General features: G+C 37.5%; 1 protein-coding gene across 2 annotated transcripts in view; it reads right to left on the reverse strand.

Annotated features, from left to right (window-relative positions):
* The window catches only part of TM9SF3 (transmembrane 9 superfamily member 3), a 62205-nt gene that overhangs the window by 16433 nt on the left and 18473 nt on the right, over positions 1-27299 (reverse strand). For both annotated transcript variants that reach the window (XR_011252236.1, XM_069568183.1), the window contains exons 3-9: positions 23735-23857; positions 20760-20920; positions 19696-19773; positions 16520-16651; positions 14163-14329; positions 9649-9743; positions 8003-8133 (exon numbers count right to left, since the gene is read on the reverse strand). Coding sequence is in view for 1 of the 2 variants with exons in the window: in XM_069568183.1 (XP_069424284.1) it covers positions 8003-8133; positions 9649-9743; positions 14163-14329; positions 16520-16651; positions 19696-19773; positions 20760-20920; positions 23735-23857 (887 nt within the window). In the remaining variant the exon portion in view is untranslated. The remainder of the gene's footprint in view (positions 1-8002; positions 8134-9648; positions 9744-14162; positions 14330-16519; positions 16652-19695; positions 19774-20759; positions 20921-23734; positions 23858-27299) is intronic.

Consider the following 27299-nt stretch of genomic DNA (forward strand, 5'->3'; position numbering starts at 1 on the left):
AGAGAAGTTGTTGAGGAAACATTCATATATGGAATGACATGGTCTAGCAAAGTAGTTTTCATCTGTTCCATCGAACCCTCAAGTCCTGCTGAAAAAAGTTTTAGTTAGGAATTCCACAAGCACTTGATTTGAATATCCTTTTGAAAATAGCTTTTTAAAAAAAAATTTTTTTAACTGTAAAAAAAAAAAAAATAAGGCGGGAGGAGGGTCAATAGGGAGGGGGCATATGTATACCTATGGCTGAGTAATAGCTGATGTATGGCAAAAACCAATACAGTATTGTAAAGCAATTATCCACCAATTAAAAATAAATTTTAAAAATAAAGAACAACAACAACAAAATAAACAGACTCAAATTAGTTTTATACCAAATATTAATACCTGGATACCACAATCAGGTTAACTCATTTCACACAAACTTCAGAATAAAGTTTCTTTTGCTATCGTTGTATGTATATATATTTGGACTCCTAGTAAATGTACCACTGATTAGGAAGGCCTACACTGGTCTTTTGTTCTTTCTTCCCATACCCCACTCCCACCCAATCCTGGCCGGCACATATTTGCTCATTAAAAGCTTTATAAGCAAACACACTACAGGACATGCATGTCATAGGCAATTAAGTGGCAGGTGGAGTGAAGGCATACCTTGCCTGTGTGCTCAAAGCATTAACAACAGTCAATAAAGGAACCTATGAACAGTCTCATCAAGACATTATCAACTGTTTATATTTGTTTAATTCCCCCTCCCCCTTTTCCTGACTTTAATACATGGTAAAAATGCGAGCAGTATGTTGGAAACTATTAGTGACTAAACTGTAAAACCAATTTCCTGCTCCTTTATGCCCGAGTTCTGAATGAGTTTACTTGAAGAACTACTCTGAGACTGCAAGGCGAGCTGTTTAAGAAAAAACAGTCACAGGAAACGAAATCATCTGTGAAGTCAGAATTTTTCTCTGTACTGATACTCAACCAAATAAACTGGTTACTAAAGAAGAATGTTATCTTACCCCTTGATATTAGCTCTGTATTCATCACAACTTTCTTCATTAAACTTAAAATGTTAAAGTACTGAATTAGCAAAATTTATTTATACTAATAGAATCATGCTTATTATCTGCTTTCTTTCTTGGGCTTCTGCATTAAGCTTTCATTTAACTTGAAATTTAGCAACTAAGAGTTAAAAAAATTGTTAGCCTAATATACTGGTGAAAACCCTGGAACTCAAACTAATAATATAGGGCCTTCCCTTAGAGCTTCTAGCCCTTGTTCATGGATCAATGTAAAGCGAAAACAGGGAGGAGGGAAGGAAGGACTCACTCCAAGTTGAGGGCGTCCCCTAGCGACAAGAAGAACAAGTTAGAAACAAAAACTGCGTTATCACTCCTAAATGTCCCAAAGGTGCACCAACTGGCCAAGTATTCCAACCTCAGCCACGAGACAAGATTGTGAATATTGTTTTATCTTTGTCTCCAAACTGGCCTTTTAAGGAAATCTGTGGTGTGAGTGAAATGGAAAGGGAAAAGGCAGCCTAAAAATGTGCTATTTTGGAATTGTAAAGGATATAAATTTCACTGTCTGTCTGAGGATGACAGACAGTAATTGCTTACAGGTGGGGTGATTCTCAGGCTTCCCAGGTTAAGCCAGTGATTAAAAAACCCTCCTGCCAATGCAAGAGACATGAGAGACTCAGGTTCAATCCCCGGGTTGGGAAGATCCCTTGGAGGAGGGCACAGCAACCCACTCCAGTATTGCCTGGAAAATCCCACGGACAGAGGAGCCTAGTGGGCTACAGTTCATGGGGTCGCAGAGAGTTGGACACAACTGAATCAACTTAGCACAAGGTGATTCTCAGAAAATATATCATCTTCTCAGTCATTGTGTTTAGGTATTTCCTTGACATGTGCTCAGAGCAGACAATGTTTATCACTCCTTTTCTACTTATACATTTTATACCTTTATACCTATATAAAAATAAGCTTCAATTTAAGCATGCTGACAATAATCAACCTCGTAAACAGGACACTGCCAACTCAAACACAAATACTTATAAGAAGCCCATCTTATAGATATTTTCAACACTTCTCATTCTGATTCTTGGCAACTTCAATACTATAAGAGAAGAAAACACTGGATTTGAAGTTAAGAACTTATTCTACGGGGCTGGCCAAAAAGTTTGAGCTTTTCTGTAAGCTGGTATGGAAAAAGCTGAATGAATTTTTTGGCCAATCCAATATAAAGCTAGTATTATCCTGATACCAAACCATTAAAAAAAGACATTATAAGAAAACTGCAGATCAATATTTCTCATAAACATTGATGCAAAACGACAAAAAGAACAAATTTCAGCAAATTAAATCAAGCTATATATAAAATGGATAACACATCATAACAAATTGAGGTTTATCAACGGAATTCCAGATTGGTTTAAGATTCAAAAATCAATCAATGCAATCTACCATATTATCAGACTAAAAAAAGAAAAATCATAGATCATCTCAAAAGGTGCAGAAAAAAATTGTTGCAAGAAACAACCTCCCTTCACAATAAAACAAACTCAGCAAATTAGGAATAGAGGGAAACTTCATCAACCTGATGAAGGACATGTATGAAAAAACTACAGGTAACATTTCTTGATGGCCTAAGGCTGAATACCTTGCCCCTAAGACTGGGAATAAGATAAAGACTCTGCTCACCTCTTCTGTTCAACACTGTACTGGAGGTTCTAGCCAGCGCAATAAGTCAAGAAAAAGGAAAAAACTAGAGGTTCTAACCAGTGCAGTGAGGCAATAAAAGGTGTACAGATTAGAAAGGCAGAAGTAAAACTGTTTATTCTTAGACAACACAACAATATATGCAAAAAATCTCTGGGAATCTAACAAAAAAGAAATGAAAACTAATAAGTGACTTTAACCAAGTTGTAGGATGCAAAGCCAATATGCATAAATCAACTGTTTTCTATACACTAGCAACAAGCAACCAAAATTTTTAATCTAAGAAATATCATTTACTAATAAAAAATATGAAATACTTAGGAGTAATTTCAATAAAAGCTGTACAAAACCAGAGCATTAAAATCTACAAAACATTACAAAGAAAAAGTAAAGATGTCTAAATAAGTCAAGAGATATACCATATTCATTAGTCAAGACTCAATATTGTTAAGATGTGAATTCTTCCCGTTTATCCACAGATTTAATGGAATTCTAATCAGGTTTTTCTGTAGAATTTGACAAGCCAATTCTAAACTTCACACGGAAATGCAAAGAACCTAAAAACTCCAAAACAACTTTGAAAAAGAATTGATTTCAAGACTTATTGTAAAGCTACAATAATCAACACAGTGTGATACTGGAAAAACAAACAAACAAACCCAAATCAATCAATGCAACAGCAAAGTAGAAAAGAAAGTCCAGAAATAGATTCACACAGATACATGCTCAACTGATTGCACTCTTCTCATAACCTTTGAGAGATCACAAAATAGCACTCATCCACTAATCTTTGTCTCCATTCTTTCCTCACTGTGTTTATTTCTGATTATGCCTCATAGATTTCATTTCTGAGACCCTTGAACTCTCATAACATTTTCCCAGTTATGGTAAAATATTTGGATCATGAGAGAGCATTTCCCTGAATATTTGTGAAATCTTTTTTCCTAAAACCTAGGGCACGTTTCTGGTATTTCCCCTCCCAAAGTAAAACAAACCTTAAAATGACAAGCATGGCTGATGACCTGTTACTTCTCCAGCGACTATTCTACCCACTGAGAGACAAAATCAAGTATGATAAGTCACGGATCTGTCTGTGCACTCTGAGGCGAATGATACTTAGATTGAAAGGTTATCCGTTTCTGTGCTACTCTGTCTCCATGATTTAAAACTGCAATATGGTCCTTTGAAAACCTCCAATATCATTAAGAATCTAAGATTTACAACCCAGAAAAGACTTGATGCCTCAAACATTTTTTCAGAATACCCTGGCAAACCTTTCCTCATTCCCAAGAAACCCTCACAGGACCAAAAACTCTGGGTATGACATTTAAATCATTTTTGAACAAATTCCAAAGGAAAAAGGTTTTACTTTACCAGATTCAATTTAATTTGAAGTACACTCTCTCCAACTCTGTAGTATCTCGGCCAGAATAAGCCAACTTTAGGAACAGGTATGGTCATCTCTGAACCATCTTTGACCCCAAATTTCATTCAAATGCTCTCTTATAGAGTTTTGTAATATTCTCTAGGAATCATGCCTTTAAGACGAGACGCTAGACATTAGCTTAGATTACCGCTACCACCCTCTCTCTATTTATGTTTCTTTTACCTTTAATAAGCTGCTAAGATTGACAAGTACTCAACAAGTTTAATCTGGCATGGATTTAATGGCTTTTACGTACAGGTACATATGGCCAGAGAATCTGGGGTCCAGAGACAAACTTTTCCCACTTTCAAAGTTATCTTGGGCTAGTCCTGGGGACAACAGAAATATTCTGACAAAACTCCAGACTCCAAGTGGACAAAATCCCCATTGTTCTGGTGCCTCTATAGGGCAAAACAGAAGCTGAAGTCACTCTTACTAAGAATGAATTAAGCCGTCAATTGTGGACTTTCTGAGGAAACAGAACTAGAGTGAAGATTACCCAGAGAAAGGGCTCAGCCACGAGATCAAAGGAACAGGGATAGAATAAGCCTGGGGAAGAGTATACAGGAGTATTTGAAGACTCTGATTTTAAACGAGGGTATTAAAGTAGGGGATCCAGTTTATCAGACATTTGGGACTTGGGAACTTTACAGCTAACAGATCCACCCTCAGATGCTGAGAACTAGAATCAGGTAAACACTAGAGATTGGGTTTAACATAGGACAGATAAACTGGCATAGGATGAAGCCCTGGGCATTGAAATTTTTTAAACTTCCAAGTGATTCTATGGGTACCGAAGGTTGGGGACCATGGAGTTTATGAGAATAATATAACCATTTCCTTCATATTATCAACAAGTCAGATAACTTAAAATACAAATTTAAGTAGTTAAAACACTTAAACACTAGGTCAAATATCTCAATTCTTACATTTCGTGTTCTAAACAAATTCTGATACTCTTGAAAGGAAGAAAAAATTTTAGACCGAACATCTGATTACAACCTGAAAGCAGTTTTCCCTCATTACAAAGACCAGGACAGTAAGACCTGGGCACTGCAGGAGGATGCTAAGCACCAACAGTCAGTCTTTTATACAGTGAAGATCAATTTTATAGACCATCTCTTGCTCAGCACAGAGTCTGATACTATATTTGCGTAATCAGTAATTATTAAAGTATCTAAAGGTAAATTACATTGAACTTAATATTTAAAACCCCATTTACAGAGGGGCAAAATTTATAATGTTTGTGAAACAAAGCAACTTTGAAATAACATTTTTACCATAACAAATTAAAAGCTTTATGATAAAAATTATAATGGAATCTGAATCTCAATTTTTAAAGCACTATGATAGTAATTCATTTGGCAGATCACATCTATGCTGGGAGCCAGCACGGGCCATCCCACCCATGACAAGGTCATGTGGAACAGAACTGTTAAGCAAGGCTGCAGGACTTGAGGGGCTCCCTAGACCGGCTCGAGCATCTATCCCCAAAACAGAATCTGTCTGTCCTACTATTTTGTGCCTTTCACCAACTCTTCTGACATTAACAGGGGCTATCCTTGACCACCTTTCTCTGGAGAAAATCAACTTAGGGCTCTAGCTAATAAGTCTCCTGGACATGAGAGGAATATTTCAAATCAAACCCCCCTCTGTTAGCATTCTAGCTTGCTTGGCAGGTCTATCCAGACTCTTGCAGCTACACATATGATTATTCACAGCCTCCCAACAGGAAGCCTAAAACATAGAGCCTTTCAAACAGTTAAAAGTTATTAGAGTAGTGCTGGTGTAGGATTTCATTATAGGGCCAAAGCTTGTTGCTAAGTTCCCATATCTCTTATCCACTGTGCAACTGGGAGTGCATTAGTTAACATAGTTGGAATGTAAGAAAAACAAGTGTAGCCTTGAATTTACCCACATCAGATCTTTGAGCTAATTGGTTCTTTCTTGTAACTCACTGCACCTTTACTCTGTGAGAAATGTAACTCTGTTTGGCATTTTCTGAGGCTGACATAGATTAGAAACATAAAGAAAAAACATTTCAAGGGAAAATAAGTTTTCTGGTTGAGCAGCCTTTATCAAAAGAGGGTCATAAAATGTCCACAGGCCTCCAAGGCCAGAAGATAATGTACACAACATTGTCTATGGGAAAGGGTTGCAGAAAAAATCCTGGTTTCGATAAAGACAAAACAGATGTAATGTTTGGGGTGACTCTGTATGACTTTGCATCTTTCATTTTCCTCTGTACAAGTAAAGGTATAAAAGACCCTTTTGAAAATAAAAAAAGGGGCCTCGCTCGAAGAAGCCTGGTCACCCCATGTTTTTCTTTTTTTCTCTCTCTTACTTTCTTTTCCAGGCTGATCCCTTGGAGCAAGGAGGCTCCCTGAGTTCACTTATCTGCCTGGGTTTCTGAGACCTGAACAGGAAGACGTTCTACGTCTTCACTCCCTCGGGAGACCGGGAGGGCACCTGTGGCCTCCGTGAACAGGGCAAACTCCTTGTCTCGGAGTTTTATTGGCTTTCTATGTAAAACAAGGAATATCAGCCTCTTTCTCTCCTCTATTTTCTTATCTACAACATTCTTTCCTTACCTCCCTCTAAATCATTCTTTTCGCCGATGCCGTCACACTTCGGATACCTGGATCCAAGCCAGGGCAGGACCCCAGCACCTCTAAGTAACTTGACTCTCTCTATAATTTCTGATGGCCTAGAACTACTATAAAGCAAATTATTTTCCAGTTCTCAATGTTACTAATTCTTTTACCCTTTCCTAACCATTATCAGCATCTGTGACTTGCAAAAACAAAATACAAACCAAAAAAAGCTTCCAATTTTGAAGCAATCTGCAAAATATTCCTAAATAAAAATTATTAAAGATTTAATAAAAACATATGTGCACAGTATCTCTGAAAAACTTGGACTGTAAAACAACCAATCATCTGGACTTTTCTGAGACCATTCAATAATTCCCACATGATAGAAAGAAACCCAAAACAAGGGTAAAATTCAGACAGAGATACAGGTTCCAGCTGCAGTTCTGCCACTGAATCTAAATGACGTTAAGCGTTACCTTACCTCTCTGAAAAACAGTAACCACCTTGCAACTTGTGTGTGTGTGTGCATGTGTGTGTACATGTTTGCACAAGTGTACACTGAGCCCGAAGTCTACTCTAGGCCTAAAATTCTGCTTCTAATAAAATGATTAACAACTGGAAGAATCGAGAGACTGTGAGTTACCTCTATAAAGCACCAGTATTCCTGTGCTTTCGTTTTAATATATTTTAAAAATTTACAACATTTCAAACTTTGTGATAATGTGTAAGATATAAAATAGGATTTTAATATTTATAGCATGTAAGTTATCAATATTAATATAAATGCTTTCGTGAGGTTCTAAAATTAGTAGTTACCAAAAAAAAAAAAAATGTTACAGTCTTCACTTCACCAGTGCCCTCAACGATCACCTTAAAACACCCATGTTTCTTCTGTGTCATCGTCCTTCCTCTGCAATACACTCACCAGTTTCCCTCATTCCTAATAAACAGTGTTCTCTTTTGTCTTACTTTAAAGTTGACCTTTCACTTCACTGGTTGACAAAATCAAGAAAAATTTTCTTTACCTAACTTTCCAGGACTGAGTAGGGACTGGCTGCAAATAGTAAAAGGCAGCTGTTATACTTAAGGTACCTCCTAATTTAGAGGTACCCTGGACAGACAGTAGACCTCATATTACAATGCTTATCAGTCAGTCAGTCAGTTCAGTCGTGTCCGACTCTTTGTGACCCCATGGACTGCAGCACGCCAGGCCTCCCTGTCCATCACCAATATACTCTCAGTTTAAAAGTAAGATTCGAGCAGCTCACCATTGTTCCAAAAGGAATGGCTCTTGAAGCATGGTAATAAATGGCTATGAAATTGATGAAGAAGGCAGTGCCACACACCATAGCGGGGATAAGGAATGCACCAATGAACATCTGCTTTATCCATCTCCTTCCTGAAAGAAAAGGGAAACTGTAACAATCAGAGACGCTAGGTAGACAGACATGCATCAATGTTTGAAAGGTGGCTATTTCTCTTATGAAGTTCCAGCTCTTTTCTAGCATTCTCTTTTCCTACACTTTCAATGTAGGAAATGGACATAATCAGATCTCCTCAGGACACTGTCAATCAGAAAAGAACCGTTAGGTTACTCTTGGTAAAATCTGATACTCCTAGGCTCAAGTCTGAACTCTGCCAACTTTCAAGAACAAGTGTAGTAAAGTTAAGTTTGGTTGGGTGTTCTTCACTTGCAATCAGACTAAAAGTGAATTTATGTTCAATTTCCTGTTTTGAGTAACCTTTTTCTGCTGTGGAGACTTTTCTAGAGACCATAAATTGTACAGCTCTTAGCCTAACTAGTTTTCAGATCAAATTCAAAGCAGGCATTACCTCAGGCATCCTTACTTCCTCAGGATGGTAGATCTGCGTGCTAAGACTCATTTCCCATATCCAGAGGGAGAACAGAGAAACTGAACAGCTAAAAAAAAGTCAGGAATCTGCAATGATACTCCAGGCAATCCAAAGAATTATCTCTGTTTACAGTTAGACCACATTAAGTCTGACAGGACCAATTTTCTTTAAAAGTCATAGTAAACCAGGATATCCTGGGGGAATTTTAAATAATCCTGTGCTCTGAGCTCCTCTAGCCAACTAAAAGAAGGGCAGGATCCTCTAATGCTGACACTGCTTAGGAAGGGCTGGGAAAATCACAGTAGGAAGTCTCCATCCTGAGGAATAGAATTCTAACATCTTTCAACAACCCTTCCTTCACAAACTGAAACATGCAAGTCTGCTACTTTGTATATCACTTTTCTGACCCCAGCCAATGACAGGGAAAACCAAGGAGCTTAAAGACCGTAAATGCCATCACAGAAAGAAACACCACAAGGCAGAAACCTCGAATCATACATGAACACCCATCCTTTTCAGGTCACTACAGTAAAGAAGCAAGGGGGTATTTCAGATGAAGCTCCTTTAGCAAAATATTGTGACAGAAAATCTTTCCACAGGATCCTTTGATAAGTATTTAAGGGTCAACAGAAATCAACAGCTTTCCTTCCTATTATCCTCCCACTGCCCAGACATATATCCATAAACCATGACACATGCCTTTATGCTCAGCTGTAAAGCTGCAGAGTCTATGAGGAAGCCTCCTGTGGAACACTGCTAGGGAACCAGACACCTCAAAGCGAAATAATCACTTAAGTACACTCTCTCCCACAGCTTCCTTAGGCCTAACTTCACAGTGGACAATGAAGATAACCTACTAATTATTCATAATTTTAGGAAATAAAATGTAAGGATTCCATAAAAAGCAGATGAGAACATGTAACAGGTTTAGTGGAGATTATGTGAAACTGGATAACAAACGACTTTATAACAGCTACACTGTGCATTTTAAACGCCATATACCTCACAGTGAAATATTAGCATCTGTAATTAAAAACACAAACAGTAACTCAGAAATTACCTCCTTGTCTAGCATACAGACTTCCTCCAAAATAACCATTCACTGGAGATGTAGCAGCGTAGACAAATATGGCTGTACTAAGCATCGACCCCCTCCTAAAAAGGCAAAACAGCATATATGATAAACTAAGACCAATGATTTAAAGACACTATCATACAGTCTATCACATTAACATCAGTTTAATATCAAAGACTAATATCACTGATATTACGCTAATATCAAATTTAGCAGTAACAGAAAAAATGTATTCCTGGACTGCAGCGGACCTCAAAAGGTTTGCCCAGTGAATGAATTTCTAGTTAAAATTGCATGTAAACGGTAACAGACTGATCCTACTTTTTTAAAATTTGAAGTTAAATTTCATAATATTCCTAACAAACATTTCACATTTCTTTGGCAAACATACTAGAAGCTGGCACTGAAACTGTTTCACAACCTTGTGAACCAATCACATCACATGGCAAAGAACATTCATCTGTCAAGAAAATTAATTAGAATATTTCTCTTTATAGAGTAACTGCTTAAGAGTCTTGCCTGCTGACAGAAATAAAATGGAAGTACTGTAACCTATATTACTACTATTACTTTAAATGGTATAGTACTGAGACTTCTATTTAGTTTCCCTTATACTGTTAAAATTGTTTTTAAAAATCCATAGGTCTACAAATCAACATTAACTCAGATCAATAATTTCTAACCTCTTCTTCCAGTAATGCTATCTAGGCAATTCAGATCAACTCTCCTACTGAACAAAACTGGACAAAAATATGTTAAATGCCTAACTGCAAAGAGAAATATTAAAATGATAAAATGACAGCATCATCTGCCATAATATAGAAATGTACTTAACTAAATATAAAGACCATTTCTGAAACTCACCACAACTAGGAAGGTAAAAATCTGTAGACAGAACATATAGCCTTGTTAATTTGAGTTAAAGAATACTCTTTTAAACACAGCTTACAAGAATATCACACTAATATGTGCTCTGGAAGGATATACAACTTTCAAAAATTAACCATCTTCTGGATAGTAATTATTACATTCCACTGTCTGTCTACGTAGACTTACAAAGGCATCATACAGTCTTGAAACATGTACCACTTTTTTGCTCAAACAGGTAAGCTCAATTTCTTAAAGTAATGTGTATGTTAGAACACTTATAATACTCAATGACATAAATATATAGCTAAAAAGTAAACGTGGCAGCAATATGTTTGTTTCTCATGTTTAAAAGATTGTGGGTCTCTCAGAGTTAATCAGTTTGAAAAGCCAAATTTGGTTTTTCAAGAATACAATTAAACACTGCAAGTACTAACTTTTTTTTCCAGACTATCATTAAAAAACTGATCATTTTGCTTATTCCCGGGTGTGTGGATTCTGACACAGACACTGACAGAGCTTCAGGCTGCTGTCATGTGACTAAGAGTCCAAAATGACTAGAGAGTTAAACTTGCAATCCCCAGAGAGATTTCCACTAAGTGGAAGTGTGAGAATAAGCTACAGTTTCAAAAATCAGATATACCCTTGCACCATTTGTTCGTAAATATCTTATGGGCATTTTTCACCCCAAATAGACCACTTTCATTTACAATGAAGAAATCTACTGAAGTAGAGAACCATCCTTGCTCATCTCTCTAAAACTGGGGGTAGGGGGAGAGAGGGTGATATCTAAGTAGCTGCTTTACCTACACTTGCCATCCCACCACTGCAGAACATTTTACCAGACTTACTCATACCTTCTCAAATACCATGCTTTCTCCAGGGTCAATATCACACTAATTGGCACATCCACCCTGATGCTGATCTTCTATCTAAGTATTTTCTTCTTCCCTGATTGCCACAATCATCACTGAACAAAGTAATTTTCACAGGTTATACATTTATCTGCTTTTTATCCTCTAGAATCCTTGAGATATCTACTCCTGGAGTGAGTCTTACAAATTTTACATGCAAGTTTTTTTCATTTTCTCGTCACTATGCATTTTAATTACCTCTATCTTCATATCTAGAGCACTGAAAGTTAAGAGACAAGTTCTGGAGTCAGAGTGAAAGCGGTGAGTGTCAGTTGCTCAGTCGTGTCTGACTATTAGCAACCCCATGGACTGTAGTCCGCCAGGCTCCTCTGTCCATAGGATTTTCCAGACAGTAATACTGGAGTGGGTTGCCATTTCCTTCTTCAGGGGATCTTCCTGACCAAGGGATTGAACCTGGGTCTCCCACATTGCAGGCAGACTTTTATCATCTACGCTATCAGGGAAGAGTATCGAGGTTCAAATCTCATCTTACTAACACATCTTACTAATAGTTGTGTTATCTTACTCAAATTACTCAACCTCCCTGAGCTTCACCTTTCTCATCTGCAGGCTAAAGATAATACTAGTCCCTTCAGAGGGCTGATGTGAGGATTAAATGAGCTAATGAGCATAAAGCTACTAACATGGAACCTCAGTAAGGTTAGTCACTTTGATCTCATAATAATATTCATAGGTGTAGTACTTATCATGTACGTGATCAAGTATGTTCACTTCAAATGGTAGAAAAACCACTGATAACAATGACAGGCTTAAATAACAATGCATGCTGCTGCTGCTAAGTCGCTTCAGTCGTGTCTGACTCTGTGCAACCCCATAGACAGCAGCCTATCAGGCTCCCCCATCCCTGGGATTCTCCAGGCAAGAACACTGGAGTGGGTTGCCATTTCTTTTTCCAATGCATGAAAGTGAAAAGTGAAAATGAAGTTGCTCAGTCGTGTCCGATTCTCAGTAACCTCATGGACTGCAGCCTACTTGCCTGCTAATAAGCATCTATTAGGTGTGGTTTCTTATTTCTATAAGCTGAAGGTCCATAAGAAGAACAGCTTCAGCATTAAAAAATGAACTGCCAACATTGAAATATTAACATCTGAGAAAGAACAAAGCAAAAATTTTGATTCTAGGACAGGTTGCATGTGTGTGTGCTAAGTCGCTTCAGTCATGTCTGACTCTGCGCGACCCTATGGACTGCAGCCTGCAGGCTCCTCTGTCCACGGGATTCTCTAGGCAAGGGTACTGGAGTGGGTTGTCACTTCCTCCTCCAGGAGATCTTCCCAACCCAGGGATCAAACCTGTGTCTCTATGTCTACCTACACTGGCAGGCAGGTTCTTTACCACTAGCACCATCTGGGAAACCCCTAGCAGAGGTTACCCACTACTAAATTCTAACACTGTGACTATACAGTCAGCGTCAATTCCATAGTGATGAATTTAATCCAGTATTTAATGTGAAGGATGATGTAGTCTCATGTAGGAAGGGGCTTCACAGATGGCACTAGTGATAAAGAATCTGCCTACCAGTGCAGCTTTTCTTGAATTTGAGATTTAGTTTACTTGAAATATATTATATCTTAAAATTAGAACTACCTACAAAACACTGAAGTTTAGGTTTTGGCCAGTTATTTTAAGGTTTATGTGGTAACTAAAGTACAAAGGTTATATTAAAGAAATATAACAAACTACAGAGAAATACCTTCGTCAATTAATACATCATTCATTTCAGTTCAATAAGCACTGACTGAGAAACTTGAATACACAAAGTTCTTTAGGTACTCAAAGCAAAGATAAGACCCAGTCTCTACTCTCAAAGAACTTACTGACCAGTGCAAGGAACAGTAATGTATAGTTAAACATTTAATATGTAACTAACGAGCCATGCTTTCAGCAACAATTTGTCACTTGTCCACCAAATGCCAGGCATATATAAGCAAGCACCATCAGGAACTGAAATAGAGGTATGAAATGTAACAGCAGACAAGTGTCATTCTGACTGAGGACTTCATAGGGCGGCATCTACACCCCAGGCTCAGAGTGTTTTTGCTTTGTTGAGGTCATGGCTCTCTGAGCACAAGGTTATAGGACTACTCAATAAAGACTTAAGACCTCCATGAATGTACAACTTTTTCTTAGGATCCAAAGGCCTCACATTAAAAATATCTTCCAACTGGTTTTGTCTTCAAAGGAACAGTGTACCAGAAACCATGTAAAGACAGAATAAAGGAAAAACCATGCAATTATTTTTCTAACCTCATGTGCCTTTCCACCACTCTTTTTAGTGTTAGTGTTATTTATAATGCTTTCTTCTATATTCTGTAGAGCTCCAAGTTTCGGAGGCAAATATGAAGTACTAACTCAGTAAATGGGTAATCCTTGAGTGCTTCTTAGGAAGACCTAATTGGACCTTCAGCTTTCACAGAACTCTTGATTTGTAATTCTGCTCATACCTCTAATGAAAAATAATCTTTATAACCAAACAAAGTATTCAGTAAGGTTAGTAATTTTAGAAGATAACGGGAAAGTATACTTATTATAGCTGCAGAATACTGTTCATTATCTGTTTGCAATAATGGCACTTATGCTTTTAAAATTCTAAGATAATTAGAATCAGCAGATATTTAATGTGATTGACTTAAAGGTTCAATTATTAAAACTATTCAAGAACAATGAAAAAGTAATAAAGTTATAAACATATGAACTTACTCTGTATACAAATCTTCTATCATTGCAACAATAATAACAATGAGAGATACAGCAAATATCTGACATCCAGAACCAATGAGAGAGGAAAATATCAGTGGGTGACTTGATGGTCTAAATACATCTCCGTGCACCTGCTTCCATCCATATTCATCTCCAAGGTCTCTATCCTATATATATATATATATATATAAATGTTGAGAGAAAAGAAAATAATCCAGAATGAAATTAAAATACATAAAATAGCTTAAAAAATTACAACTACAGTTGTAAGTTCCCTCCCTACAAATTCAGAGCTATTAAAAGTTTCAAAATATCAAAAAAGACATTTCAAATTTAAAATAATTTCTGCCTTAATAACTTATTATGTTATAAAGTGTTATATTACTGAAATTCAGAAAGGTGGCTCCTGGCTGTACTCAGAAAATCTCAAAGAATGGAAAAAGAAAAGGTCTAGGAACAAAAAGAAATGGTAACACAGGGAGAAAAGCCCAGCGGCTCTCTGAACATTACCTTCAGATGCTATTCTTGACATTACATCGTGACTATGGCTCATGTATGACCAGGGCCCAGGTGGAGCGCAAAAGAGAAGATTAAAACCAGTACTAGATGCCCTAGCAACGCAGAAATGCCCCTTATAGCCTGGAGCCTAAGAAAATACACGGGGAATATATCGAATAGTTAAATAACTATCAGTCAGTTCAGTCGCTCAGTCATGTCCTACTCCTTGCGACCCCATGGATGGCAGCATGCCAGGCTTCCCTGTCCATCACCAACTCCCAGTTTGCTCAAATTCATCTCCATTGAGTCAGTGATGCCATTCAACCATCTCATCCTGTCGTCCCCTTCTCCTTCTGCCTTCAATCTTTCCCAGCATCAGGGTCTTTTCCAGTGAGTCAGTTTTTCACATCAGGTGGCCAAATTACTGAAGTTTCAGCTTCAGCATCAGTCCTTCCAGTGAATATTCAGGACTGATTTCCTCTAGGATGGACTGGTTGGATTTCCTTGCAGTCCAAGGGACTCTCAAGAGTCTTCTCCAATACCACAGTTAAAAACATCAATTCTTTGGCATTCAGCTTTCTTTATGGGCCAACTCTCAAGCCATACATGACTACTGGAAAAACCAGGGCTTTGACTAGACGAACTTTTGTTGGCAGAGTAATGTCTCTGCTTTTTAATATGCTGTCTATAGTGCTTTTTTAAACAAAACATTCAATTATGCCTTTTCAACCTGAGTAAGCAAATATCTAAAACAGAGTTTCTTAAGAAATATCAATCAGACCCTCAAGATAATCTCTGGGTTTCTTTCGGTGGCAGCAGGGGAGGGGGAATGGTCTGGGTCAGCTATATTTGAGAGGCAGCAAATATTTCACGTTTTCATACTGTTCATGGGGTTCTCAGGCAAGAATACTGCAGCGGTTTGCCATTCCCTTCTTCAGCGGACCGTGTTTTGTCAACAACTGAACTGAACTGAAATAGTTCATCTATCCTCTGATATTTCACAAGACACATATGCATATTAAAGTTTTTATTTAACTGTTTTCCAAGCTTATTTAATGATGGAACATATCTACACAGAATATTCATTAACAACTGAATCACTCTGCTGTACATTTGATACTAACACAACACTGTAAATTAACTATACTTCAGTTTTAAAAAAGGGGGAAAAAAAAAAAGATTAGCCATTAACACTCCCTGATGATCAGGACACTGCGCTTTCACTGTCAAGGGCATGGGTTCAACCCCTTGTCGAGGAACTAAGATCCCACAAGTTGTGCAGTGTGGTCAAAAGAATTAACAAACAAACCAAAAAAACCATACTTTTTGCTAATTTACAACACTGCTCTATAATTTAGTAAAAATAATTTCAAAAGCAAACCTCTGAACCATCTGAACTAAATGTAAATCAATCTTTCCACTCACTCTTAATTTTATGCAACATTTCGCAGCATTAGAATGATACCAATACAAGTCGACAACCTCCTAGCTGCAATTCTGAAATCAAAAGCTCTGAAAAGTGAGTCTGTTTCACAAGCTTGACATATCCTTCTCTGTTGGCAAATCTCAAGACTGATCTAACAAGAGATTACGTACACTGTTTATTTTATTCATCCCACTTAGGATGAACATTCATATGTTTTACTGAAAACACATTAATGTATTTGATTATAGGACATTTAATCAGGGCACTTAAAAACATTAAAACATCTGATTGGAGTTTATATCTTTCTAAAGCCTGAAAATTCTGAATTCTAAAGATCAGCTGATCTCAGGATTATAAACCCAGTTCCAACATTCAGAAACACTTGAGTTAAATTGTTTTGTAAATACAATGTATTAATAAAATGTTTGCTTACCATGTCATCCATTTCTTCTTCTTTACTATACCGGGCATAATCTTTTCTTAAAGTTCTCATTAAAATCATTGAAACTAAGCCCACCAAGAAGATAACCATCATGAAGGAGTTGAAAATTGAAAACCAGTGAATCTAGAATAACAGAAAATAAAGTATTACTTACATGAAATACCAGTTACAAAATTCATAGGTTTCATGACGACAATAGAATGCTTATGCAAAAGAAAAAAAAAAAAACAGAAAAATCTTCTAAAACTTTTACATGAAAATTCAAAATTAAAATACACTAGAGAAGAGTAATCAAAGAGATTGGCTTTCTTTCCAGTAAGCTTCAGATGCATTAAAAGTATGATACTGTATATATAGATTATCACAATCAAAGTATACAAATGAAGTACAATTTGGCCACACTGAGTATGCTATTCAGTATTACAGAGAAAGAACATGGGTTTTGGAATCAAAACACAGTTCAAACACAAGCCCTGACCCCAGTTTTCCTTCATCAAAAATGAAGGAAATGATACTATATCATAAGTGATTTGTATATTTTAATATATATGTAAGCCACATGTCACCATTGTCTGGCACAGGTCAGTGAATACTCAATAAATATTAGTTCCCTTCCCTCTAACTGAGCAACAACCTGAAAACCTTATCAAAATGATAAGACTAAACCATCATAGTTGGGTGCCGTGGACTTAAGCCACCTTCCTATCCACAGAACAGAGAACTCTTAGGTATTCCATAGTTTCTCAACGTCCCCAAGGCTCTTGACTTTGATTCCACCCATACATTTGTAAAAAAATTATGTTCAGATGCAGCACATATGACTTCAACTATGTCTGTGGCACTGTCCAAGAATTTCTCTACATTTTCATTCCCAAAAATTCTTCCTTAGGGATAGTTTCAAAACTTCTCTTCTCTCTCATTTCATTTTTCCCCCTTCCTCTCCACTCCCAAGCCATCACCTCTCATCTGACAGCTCTAGTGGCCTCCTAGGTGATGACCTTTATGTTTGGCCTTTCCCCTTCCTCTCAGTCTATCCTGTAACAGCTAATCCAGTATATCTTTCTGAAACATCATGTTCATATATCACTTCTCTAAAACTTACAGTGACATTCCCTATTTTTTCACATATCAAAGAGAAAGTGTTAGTCACTCAGTTGTGTCCAACTCTGCGACTCCATGGATGGTAGCCCACTAGGCTCCTCCATCCATGGGATTTTCCATCCAAGAATACTGGAATGGGTTACCATTTCCTTCTCCAGGGTATCTTCCTGACTTCAGGGATTGAACCCAAGTCTCCTGCATTGCAGGCAGACTCTTTACCTTCTAAGCCACCAAGGTAGCTTGCATATCAAACCTAACCTATTCAGATATAAAGTTTCTCACAAAAGTATCTCTTAAGATTTATAAATGCACTGTATAATAATAGGTTTTTACAAAGATTTGTTTCTGCTACTCTGGAAATTAATGACCCAGAAAAGGACAAGAGAGAAAAAAATTATACATACATATATATGTGTATATATACACACACACACACACACACACCTCATAGCTTTTTTCAATTTATCAAATTTTTGAAAAGAAGTTTTATATAGTTACTATTTGGTAGTAAGAAAGATATGCCCCCAAATGTTAAAATTTCTAGCAAAGCTCTCTATTTTCTAATCAAAGATGCAAACTTTAATACCTATTATAATGTACTACTAATAACCTGACATTTTATAATATTCCTTTATCCCCCAAATTATAAAATGTTGTATGATTCTGAAGTTATTAACCAAGGGAAATATTCCTTTAAAACAATAAAGAAACGAGATGTCACACAGCAGTGACTGACCCTCTGAACTGCTGCCTCCAGCACCCTCTAGTGTTGCCAGCCCTAAAAGTAGCACTCCAGGTTTACCACAAACATTAGAACAGTGGAGATTAATATAACCACCAGTGCTGCTTCTTCTTGAGCACCTGCTATCGAAGGTTTTATACCAGAGGTTTTATAAACATAGTCAAATGGAGTTTCACAACAGCTCTGCAGGGTAGTATAACCCTCGCTTCACTGTTGAAACAAAGCTAAAGAACTGAGTCCTCTCACCAAGGTTACAGTAAATGACAGAGACTGGGTTTACATGCAGTTGGAGCTCCTAAGTCTGTGCTTGTAAGTCACTGTATAACAAACAATCCCAATGCTTCCCAGTAGATCCCATCCACTCCTGCCTACTCAAGGGAAAAGGTTCATTAATTCTTCCCCATCTTCTGCATCGTCAGTTTTGTATTCTTTATGGAACCCCATCAACATACAAACATGTTTTCCTTACATTTCAAAAAACAAAACAAAAAACACCCCAATTCCCTCCTGGTCCCATCTTTCCTGCTGACTACTGCACCATTTCTTCACTCGCATTAATAGCCAGACTTGTTGCCTCCAATTACTCTCCCCTCATTCTCTCTTACACCAGCTCTGTTGAGACTGTGCCCCACTACTATACCAAACTTGTTCTTTGTCAAGTTTACTGATGACTCCAGATGAATCCACAGTTACTGTCAGTACTCATCTTACTGGCCCACCAGCAATAATCCAGAACTAACCTTTCTATCAGAAAATGACAGACTTCCTTCTCCTGGCTTTCAGGATGCCACACAATTCTTTTTCACATCATACAAGAATCTCTTCAGAGCGCTGAGCTGGTTTTCCACTTTTCTCTCTAAATTTACACTACTGCCCCCAGGGCTCAGTCCTTAGTGCTCTTCTATTCCTGTACACTCTTTCCTGGCAACTGCATTTGGTCTCACAGCTTTAAATACTACTTATATGCCAACAACCACAAGACTTCTATCTCTAGCCCCGGCCTCTCTTCTGAACTCCATTTGACAGATCCAACTAGCTGCTCATTATCTCCATCTGGATGTCTTGAAGACACTTCAAAACCACCGTGTCCCAAACTGTACTCTGATCTTCCGCTGCAACTCTCCAAACACAGTTTCTTTGCCCCATAGATAGCCGCTCCACTTTAACAGGTGCTCAGGCCCCTCTGAGCTCACATCTGAACTCAGCATTATAGTTAAACCTTTGAGACTCACACCCCTCACACTGTGCCCTATAGATGGCAATTGCTTACTGTGTGACTGACTGAAGCACATACTGAATGTCCTCAAGTACACAATTTACCCACCCTGTGTTGAAAAAAGGATGGATCAAGATATTTGTCAAATCGATCTTCAAATTTTACATCTGATTTTTTCCATTTTACCTGAAAAAAAAAATTTGAATATCAAGGACAGTAAACAATACTGAGCAAAATTTGAAGATTTATACTCTAAGAATAAGAAATTTAAGAAATGGTAGAAAGTTACTACCAATCTGAGAAGTTGAAATATATGATTAAAAAAACTACCTAACTTCCCTTTCTGTGTATTAACAAAACTTATGACTTTACTTAGAGTGATCATTTCAGTTTTCAAGGATTATTAACTGTTAAATTCTCTGACCTCATAACTGTGGTAATAACTAAATAAAATAAATTAAGAATCTGAACATCTTTGTCTTTAGATTGCATTAGTTTTATTACAAAGATTCTGTTTCTTCATAAATACAGCTATGTAAACATTATTTGTACTAGGTACATATGCACAAAGGTTGAAAAACTTTCAAAACTATCTAATAGCAATGGACTCATTCTAGTTACCAGGAAAAGAAACTCACAAAGAGAGAGGCTACCTACATCAGATTTCTCTTCTTTCCATTACTTTTAATCCTAATAGAACAGAATTAACTTGACAGCTACAAAGGGCTATTACTCTGCAAGAGCATCTTATTCCATCTGATAAAGCAAAATATGGTAAACTACTCATCCAGAAATTTTCAACATAGCATCATCTCTTAATCTGCAACAGTAAAAAGGAAAGATAAAGAGTACTGCTAAAAAGTAACCATGAGAATACATGGCTGGGTTAGCTAACTGCTCAGTTATAATGGTAAACTTTGCTGAAGCAACTGGTAGGTCCTGCCATTGCATAACAGGTATCTATTACTACAGACTTAGAGTAAATCTCCTTGTTTTCAGGCTTACTTACAGACACTGGGGAAATACAGTCTAATAAGATTTTTACTATATAAATGAAATACTGAGCAGTATTTCTGTTGCATCCCATTTCAAGCTACATGAAGTTGCAAAACTTAATTTTTGATGTTAAGTCACGAACACTTCTTCCTGTATACAATTATTTTCATACTTACTGAATATGACATCTGGATTTTAGTATTGGGAACCAGTTTCACCTTTCCTTCACTAGTAAGATTAACATCAACAATTCGATTTCCATTAAAACCTATTTCAAGTTTTTTATAGGTCCAAAGATAATAATCTTCTCCATTTTCATCTGCTTCACCAACTATACCTACAAAAGAAATAACACTTCATACAAGGTATGTAACATCACTTATAATATTTAAAACACATTAGAAACTAAAGCTCAGTAAAAGGCATTTTTATAAAAAACAACAACATTACCATTATTCCTTACGGTTAGAACAAGGAAGAGCTGCAGGCTGGACTTCTCTTTGTTAACTACTTGGCAAACCCAAACCATTTTCACTTCATGGTAAAAAAGTGATGAACAGCTCAGCATAGTCTATCATTAATTTGATCTTCAAAGTTCATACTTTGATCCTCAAAGTACACCTTCACTGTAATAATTATGACCATATACTTTATATTCCCTGGTACCTCAAAATTTCAAGGAAGCACTACATTACCACTTGGCAAGGTTCTCAGTTTAGTGGCCAAACTAAAATTAAAACCAAGGTTTCCAGAGTTCCAGTCTCGTATTTTCTCTAATAACCTATGATCAATCCATTCCTGATAGTTGTACATACGTATATAAGTATTAGTTGCTCAGTCATGTCCAGCTCTTTGTGACTCCATGGGCTGGAGCCCATGAGGCTCCTCTGTGCATGGAATTCTCCATGCAAGAACACTGCAGTAGGCTGTCATTTTCTTTCCAGGGGATCTTCCCAATCCAAAGATCAAACCCGGGTCTCCTGCACTGCAGGCTGATTCTTTACCATCTGAACCACCAGGGAAGCCTAACTTAAAACGCCTCCTCTTTACACCTCAAGTCTTAGAATTATCCTTAGGATTTTGTCAACAAAATGACAGAAGTGTTGAAGATAAATGATAATGAGGCAATAGTTAAAATGACCATTTTGATCACAATTTGGGATACTGAAGGAGAAGACCCAAACAAGGAAGCAGGTAGTAGCTGAGGACCATCTCCTGCACCCTCATACTGTCAGTTAGTTATCCAATGTTCCCTACACCCCAGCCTATAAATTCATTAGAGAATCTTAGGTCCTAGAAGTTACTCCTTGGGTCTTCCCTCTACGGTCAATGCAACTCATGGAAGCTTTGCGGGGGGGGTGGGGGGGGGTGGGGATCATTTCTTTATTAAGAATCATTTGCTTATTAACCAAAGCTGTTCTAATTGGTACAAGTTCAAGGAATACAGATGCATTTTGTTTCAGGTTGTAGAGGGATAATAAAATCCTCCTAATAATTAATTTCATGGAAGTTTATTTACCCATCTACTCTGAAAACTCTGAGGGTGGAGACATAATTACACTAAATAGGAAAGCATTCTCTGAGGGACTTTTAAAAGATCTAAAACCTTTATCCCAAGAAAAGTCAGGTAAAGATTTGTTTCTGACAAGGTTTTCCACGGTTCAGACATTTTAGGACATTCAAAAGTATCTGCCCTAAATATGGCAGAAACCCAGAGCTACAAAAGATATATGTTAAGACAGGAAAACACAGCTGCCATGTTGTTATGGAGGCCCAAGAAATGACTGGAAAAGCCTAAGGTTCCAGGCAGGAAACCCATAAGCAATGAAAAGAGCAGAAGAGGGACTTGCTCTCTCACCAAAAACAGGAAACCCAGATTAAAGGATTCTCCTAAACTACAGGCTCAGAAATCTTCAGCGAGTATTCAGCAGATCTTCCTGCTACCCTCAGAGCTGATCAGAGAAATGTCTGTTATACTAATTATAGTCATTTACATGGAATGCTTCCTATTTATACCTAATTAACATGCAACACAGCAATGATGCTGCATGCAATTATATCTTGACAGTAACTTTCTTATAAATTCCATCTTAGTCTTAGTGTTAGTCGCTCAGTCATGTCCAACTCTTTGCGACCCCATGGACTGTGGCCCGCCAGGCTCCTCTCTCCATGGGATTCTCCAGGCAAGAATACTGGAGTGGATTGCCATTCCCTTCTCTAGAGAATCTTCCCAACCCAAGGATAGGACCCGGGTCTCCTGCATTGCAGGCAGATTCTTTACCATCTGAGCTACAAGGAAGATCCTTAATTCCATCTTAGTACGATATTAAACTCTGAGTTGACAGTTCAGTCTTGCAATCTGCTTCTCATGAATACAGCAGGCTGCTAATAATTTTAAGAATTAGACTATTAACTATATGTACTAATTATATATAAGAACAAATGTCCAAAGATCAAAAAACAAACAACAACAAACGCCACTAAGAGAAAAATGTGATCAAACATGCTGGCTATGATAGATGGCTGTACTTTTGCATATTAAGTAATTTACTCAAGTCCAGCACAAACAATGTTCGGATTATGCACAAACTGGTATTACTATTCCATTGCTCCTCTCTATCAACAGAGATGAACCAGGACATACAATATAAAAAAATAAAACATAAAAAAGTTTAAAAATTTTTTAAACATAATAGACTTTTGGAAAATAACATAAAACTAGCAAAACAAGTCATTCAGGAGACTCTCATACCTAAAAATCAGACCACCACAGTTCTGCATAAGATAAAACCAGGATATAATTTTAAAATCCTATTCAGTCCCCTTGATTGTATTTGATAAATCAAAGTAAGATATGAGAAAAATGGGGGCAAGAGGAATATTTCAGACTGTTCAAAGCACCTTTTAATTTCTTGAATCTGAAAAATTATACTGTATAAAAGTTATATTTTCAGGAATTTTCATGTAAAGTTTGACACAATGTCAAAAATCTTTCAAGTAACAGGAGACCATATAAAATTTGTATTAAAATAATTCTGTGGAAAAGAGTGAAAACACATTTATTGATTCGGTGTACAATCGCCTGAATTACAGAAATCTTGCTTATTATGCAAGTGTCCCCCAAACTTTGAATGTGACACACAGTACTTACCCCATATTGGTAAGTCGTCTATGTACATCTGGTACCAGTAGTGGTTTTTGATAGCATACACAAATGCATCTCTCTTTTCTTTATCTAAGTCAATTTCACAGTAAGTGCCTGGCATCACATCATCTACATAAAATAAAAACTGCAAATCAGCACTCTCGCTTGCAGAAGAGTTACAGGAAAATTAGCACACGCAAAAACAACATTTATAGAAGTTGAAATTTCTACTCGTAACAGTTGAACCTGGGTGATATATATATAGGAATTCAATATACAATTCTTTCCTCTTCTGTGTAAGATTTTCACAAAAGAATTTTAATCACCTTTATTTTCAAAGATATCTTATTAGTGAAGAATGCGTCTCTTATAGAAAGAAAATTATATAGAACATCTACAGAAAAATTTTCAAACGAATAAACTGATTTAAAACAGAAATGAAAAGCTTAAAACACATAGGAAAGCTTCATTTTATTTAAAAAAACTCAAAAATATAATCCTAAGTAAAGCCAACAATTTCTACCTACACAATCTCTGAGATTAGTATTCATCTGAACATTCTTGGAAGTGCAAGTCACTGGAGGCCACAGATTCTATGAGAAATGCCAGTGACTTTTCATAATTCGGAAGATTAAAAGGCAAACCTCTATCCAGCAGGTGTCACTGTATATAAATTACTGGAAAGTTCCCTCGAGATGAGTCATCTCCATTCTTGACTGCTTTTAAAAATACTATCTGAAAATACTGTTCAGATGCTAACTTATAAACCTTTCAAAAATGTGCTTAGGATCATTAGTTTCTACACAAAACAAAACAAAATCTGAAAAACACTCTATATGACCAACCAAAGGACTGAACTGCTTTTTTTATGCTACTTAAACAATGAGGGGGAAAAAAGAGAAATCAACCTTAACAACAACAAAAAAGAAAGCACAGATGTTTGCTTTTAAGTTCTCCTGTACTATAATACTGGTTATTTAGAACATGAAAAACAACTTCCTCCAAGAAACAAGGTTAAATTTCTCAAAATTTTCAATGCTGATTAAAACAACTTAAACATAAAATGCAGCCAAACCATAATTAACAGCCATCCACAATGTTATTTAGACCAGAAGTAACAATCTGAGGTGTAACTCCAGATATCACCACCGTGTCTCCCCAGTCCTCAACAGAGAGAACAGCTTCCCCTCATTACTGCTCAGCCCAGAGTGGATCCCCTAAAACTATAAAACCAAGGAGAGCAAGAAACACTGAAGTCCCATGAAACAAGGACAGGGTAATACTCTCACTCTCAAAGTGGGAGAAGAAAATTGCTTTGCATCCAAAAAGAGGCAAGTTTGGCTTGGAGAACAAAATGAAGCAGTGCAAAGGCTAACTCAATTCTGCCAAGAGAACGCACTGGTCATAGCAAATACCCTTTTTCAACAACACAAGAGACAGCTTTACATAGGGACATCAACAAATGTTAATACCAAAATCAAACTGATCACATTCTTTGTAGCCAAAGATAAAGAAGCTGTATACAGACAGCAAAAACAAGACCTGGAGCTGACTGTGGCTCAGATCATCAGCTTCTCATAGCAAAATTCAAGCTTAAACCAAAGAAAGCAGGGAAAATCACCAGGCCAGCCAGGTACGACTTAAATTAAAATCCCTGTGAACATGCAATAAAGGTAACAAATAGATTTAAGGGATTAGAACTTGTAAATAGTGTGCCTGAAGAACTATGGAAGAAGGTCCATAATATTGTACAGGAAGCAATGAACAAAACCATCCCAAAGAAAAAGAAAGCAAGAAGGCAAAGTGGTTATCTGAGGAGGCCTTACAAACAGCTAAAAAACAGAAGAGAAACGAAAACCAAGAAGAAAGAGAAAAGTATAAAGAACTAAACGCAGATTTCCAAAGAACTGCATGGAGCACAAAGAGGCCTTCTTCCATGAACAGTGTATAAAACTAGAAGAAAACAACAGAAGGGGAAAGACTAGAGATCTCTTCAGAAAACTGGAGATATCAAGGAAACATTTTGTCCAAAGAAGGGTACGATAAACGGCAGGAATGGTAGAGACCTAGTAGACGCTGAAGAGATCAAGAAAGATGGAAATAATGCACAGAACTGTACAAGAAGGATCCAAATGAACTGGATTACTACAGTTGTGTGGTAGAAAGCCAGAGCCAGAGCCAGAAATCCTGGAGAGCAAAGTCAAGTGGGCCTTAGGAATAAACCTTAGGTAAGAATAATAAATATAAATAATAATTAGGTAATAAAGCTAGTGGACGCGACAAATTTCAGTAGAACTATTCAAAACCCTAAAGGATGACGCCATCAAGGTGCTGCATTCAATATGCCAGCAAATCTGGAAGACCCAGCAGTGGCCATGGGACTGGAAAGGGTCATTCCTCATCCCGATTCCCAAGAAGAGTAGTACTAAAGAATGTGCTAACCATCAGACAGTTGCACTCATCTCCCACGCCAGGAAAGGGAGTTGCTCAGTCGTGTCCAAGTCTTTGGGACCCCATGGACTCTGGCCCACCAGGCTCCTCTGTCAATGGAATTCTCCAGGTAAGAACACTGGAGTGGGTTGCCATTCCCTTCTCCAGGGGATCTTCCCAACCCAGAGACTGAACCTGGGTCTTCCACATCATAGGCAGATTCTTTACTGTCTGAGCCACCAGGGAAGCCCCTCATGCTAGTAAGGTCATGCTTAAAATCTTGCATGCTACGCTAAAGCGTTATGCAAACCAAGAACTTCCAAATGTCCAAGCTGGGTTTAGAAAAGGAAGAGGAACCGGAGATCAAACTGCCAACATTTGCTGGATTATAGAGAAAGCTGGGTAATTCCAGAAAAGCAACTACCTCTGTTTTATCGACTATACCAAAGCCTTTGACTGTGTGGATCACAATAAACTGTGGAAAGCTCTTAAAGAGATGGGAATACTAGATCTTCTTACCTGTTTCCTGAGAAACCTGTATGTGGATCAAGAAGGAACAGTTAGACCCCAGTATGGAACAACTGACTGGTTCAGGATTGAGAAAGGAGTAGACAGGGCTGTCTGCTATCTCCCTGTTTGTTTAATCTATATGCTGAGCACATCATGAGAAATGCCAGGCTGGATGAGTTACAGGCTGGAATCGAGAGGTGGGAGAACAACCCTCAATAACTTCAGATATGCAGATGATACCACTCTAATGGCAGACAGCGAAGAGGAACTAAAGAGCCTCTTGATGAGGGTGAAGGAGGAGAGTGAAAGAACTGGCTTAAGACTGAATACTGAAAAAACTAAGATCATGGCATCCAGCCCCATTATTTCATGGCAAATAGAAGGGGAAAAGGTGGAAGCAGTGAGATTTCCTCTTCTTAGGCTCTAAAGTCACTGCGGATGGTGACAGCAGCCATGAAATCAGAGGATACTTGCTTCTTGGCAGGAAAGCTATGATAAACCTAGACAGTGTGTTAAAAAGCTAAGACATTACTCTGCCAGCAAAGGTCTGTATAGTCAAGGCTATGGTCTTCCCAGTGGTCATGTAGGGTTGTGAGAGCTGGACCATAAAGAAGGTGGAGCACCGAAGAAT

The sequence above is a fragment of the Ovis canadensis genome, chromosome 22, assembly GCF_042477335.2.
Source record: "Ovis canadensis isolate MfBH-ARS-UI-01 breed Bighorn chromosome 22, ARS-UI_OviCan_v2, whole genome shotgun sequence".
Taxonomy (NCBI): domain Eukaryota; kingdom Metazoa; phylum Chordata; class Mammalia; order Artiodactyla; family Bovidae; genus Ovis; species Ovis canadensis.